This window comes from Diaphorina citri, unplaced genomic scaffold (genome assembly GCF_000475195.1).
Source record: "Diaphorina citri unplaced genomic scaffold, Diaci psyllid genome assembly version 1.1 scaffold1333, whole genome shotgun sequence".
In the NCBI taxonomy this organism is placed as follows: Eukaryota; Metazoa; Arthropoda; class Insecta; order Hemiptera; family Psyllidae; genus Diaphorina; species Diaphorina citri.
The window spans coordinates 18,368-19,834 of NW_007378761.1; the positions used below are offsets into that span (position 1 = coordinate 18,368).

Here is a 1,467-nt window from a genome sequence, read left to right on the forward strand (position 1 = left end):
TATATAGGTCGACCAGGTTTGGATAAGTCCTTCTATGGGGACAGACAGACAGACCGACCGACAGACAGACGACACCGAAGCGAATACAATAGTCCGTCCCTTATACCTTTTATTATTAGTAATAATAAAGGAAGGACGGACTAAAAAATCAAGCATTTTAACACTTTTCATCCTCTTCCAGAGAATCTCAGCTACCAAAAGAGAAAGGCACCATCCTACACAGTTTCATGATGGGCACAGAGAAATCACTCAACGGCAAAGAGAACGTTCAAATCATAACAGCAATGGAAGAGGAAATATTGAGAATAGCTAAGGATCGACAATTCCATGGCATACTTACCACTAACACCAATCCGTTAACACAGGTAAGTCTCCGAGAGTTCGATTCCTAGTTTGGTAAGCAAAAGAACAAGGGTTTGATTCGCGGGTCCCAAAATCCCCGTTTGGTCAGTAGGTGTAGTTAAAAACCACATTGACATACAAAACGAGTTTTTTTTTTTTTGATTTGGATAGACAGTTATAGGTCTTAGCTACTGGAGCTGAAATTCAATTTTCAAATTTGAATACGCCCGGGGCGAAATTTGTTCCAAACAGATAAGGTTCGTTCTCGGAACGATTGGCTGTCTCCTATCCTATCCTCCTCTCTTCAGTTCGGCATGATAAGACCTCCGTTGTTACAGGTTACAGTTCCCTCCATCAAATCTCTTGTGAGAGAGTATTACAGGCCATCAGGGCCGTATCCAGGATTCTCCGAAGGGGGGGTCCGAATGTCCAAACAGTGATACACCTACCGGGGGGTGGACGCTCCAAATTTTCGGAGCCTGGCCTACAGCAAAGGAGAAATATTGAGCTTTTTCTTCTTTTTACCCCTCAGGTAGCTATACCTACCTAAATTTAATTTTGTAAAATATTTTTCTTTTTCAGCAACTGGGGGTAGACGTGTTCAACTATCAAGTCTTACTGGACTACCCTGTTAACCAATTCGTGGCCAGTGACGGAACTAAACCATTCGGTCAAGCAGACAACAGCCAGCGAGCTATTGTGTGCTGGAAAGTTACCTATGCCATGAAAAAATAGAAAGTTATGGCATGAAAAATCAGAAACCTTATGCTTTGCTTTTTTTTTTCGGATGCCATGATGTACTTACCTATACTTAGAAAATTTTAATTATTACCAAAATCAAGAAAAAAGTTATAAGGAAAAATTGAGCTTTTTGTGCATATTTTTATATCATCAATCAATAAAATAGTGCATCAATAAAATATGAGTTTCCTCACCTTTCCTATCAGCTACTTGTGACAACAGCTTGGCGTCTAAACATTTGAGTAACCGTCTGGTTTCGGGGAATTCCCTGTCCACTAGAGTTTGATCTAACGGGGACAATGTGGTTGCCTGAAATAGTAATAAAAAGTCATAAACATAGGTAGGTACTTAAACAAGTACCGTAATAAAAAGGTAATGTGAAAA

At 39.9% G+C, this 1,467-nt stretch overlaps 1 protein-coding gene across 1 annotated transcript in view; it reads right to left on the reverse strand.

Moving 5' to 3' along the window:
* The window catches only part of LOC113470002, a 4,125-nt gene that overhangs the window by 1,361 nt on the left and 1,297 nt on the right, over positions 1-1,467 (reverse strand). Inside the window, exon 3 of the mRNA XM_026828121.1 lies at positions 1,278-1,370. Coding sequence (XP_026683922.1) covers positions 1,278-1,370 — 93 coding nt within the window. The remainder of the gene's footprint in view (positions 1-1,277; positions 1,371-1,467) is intronic.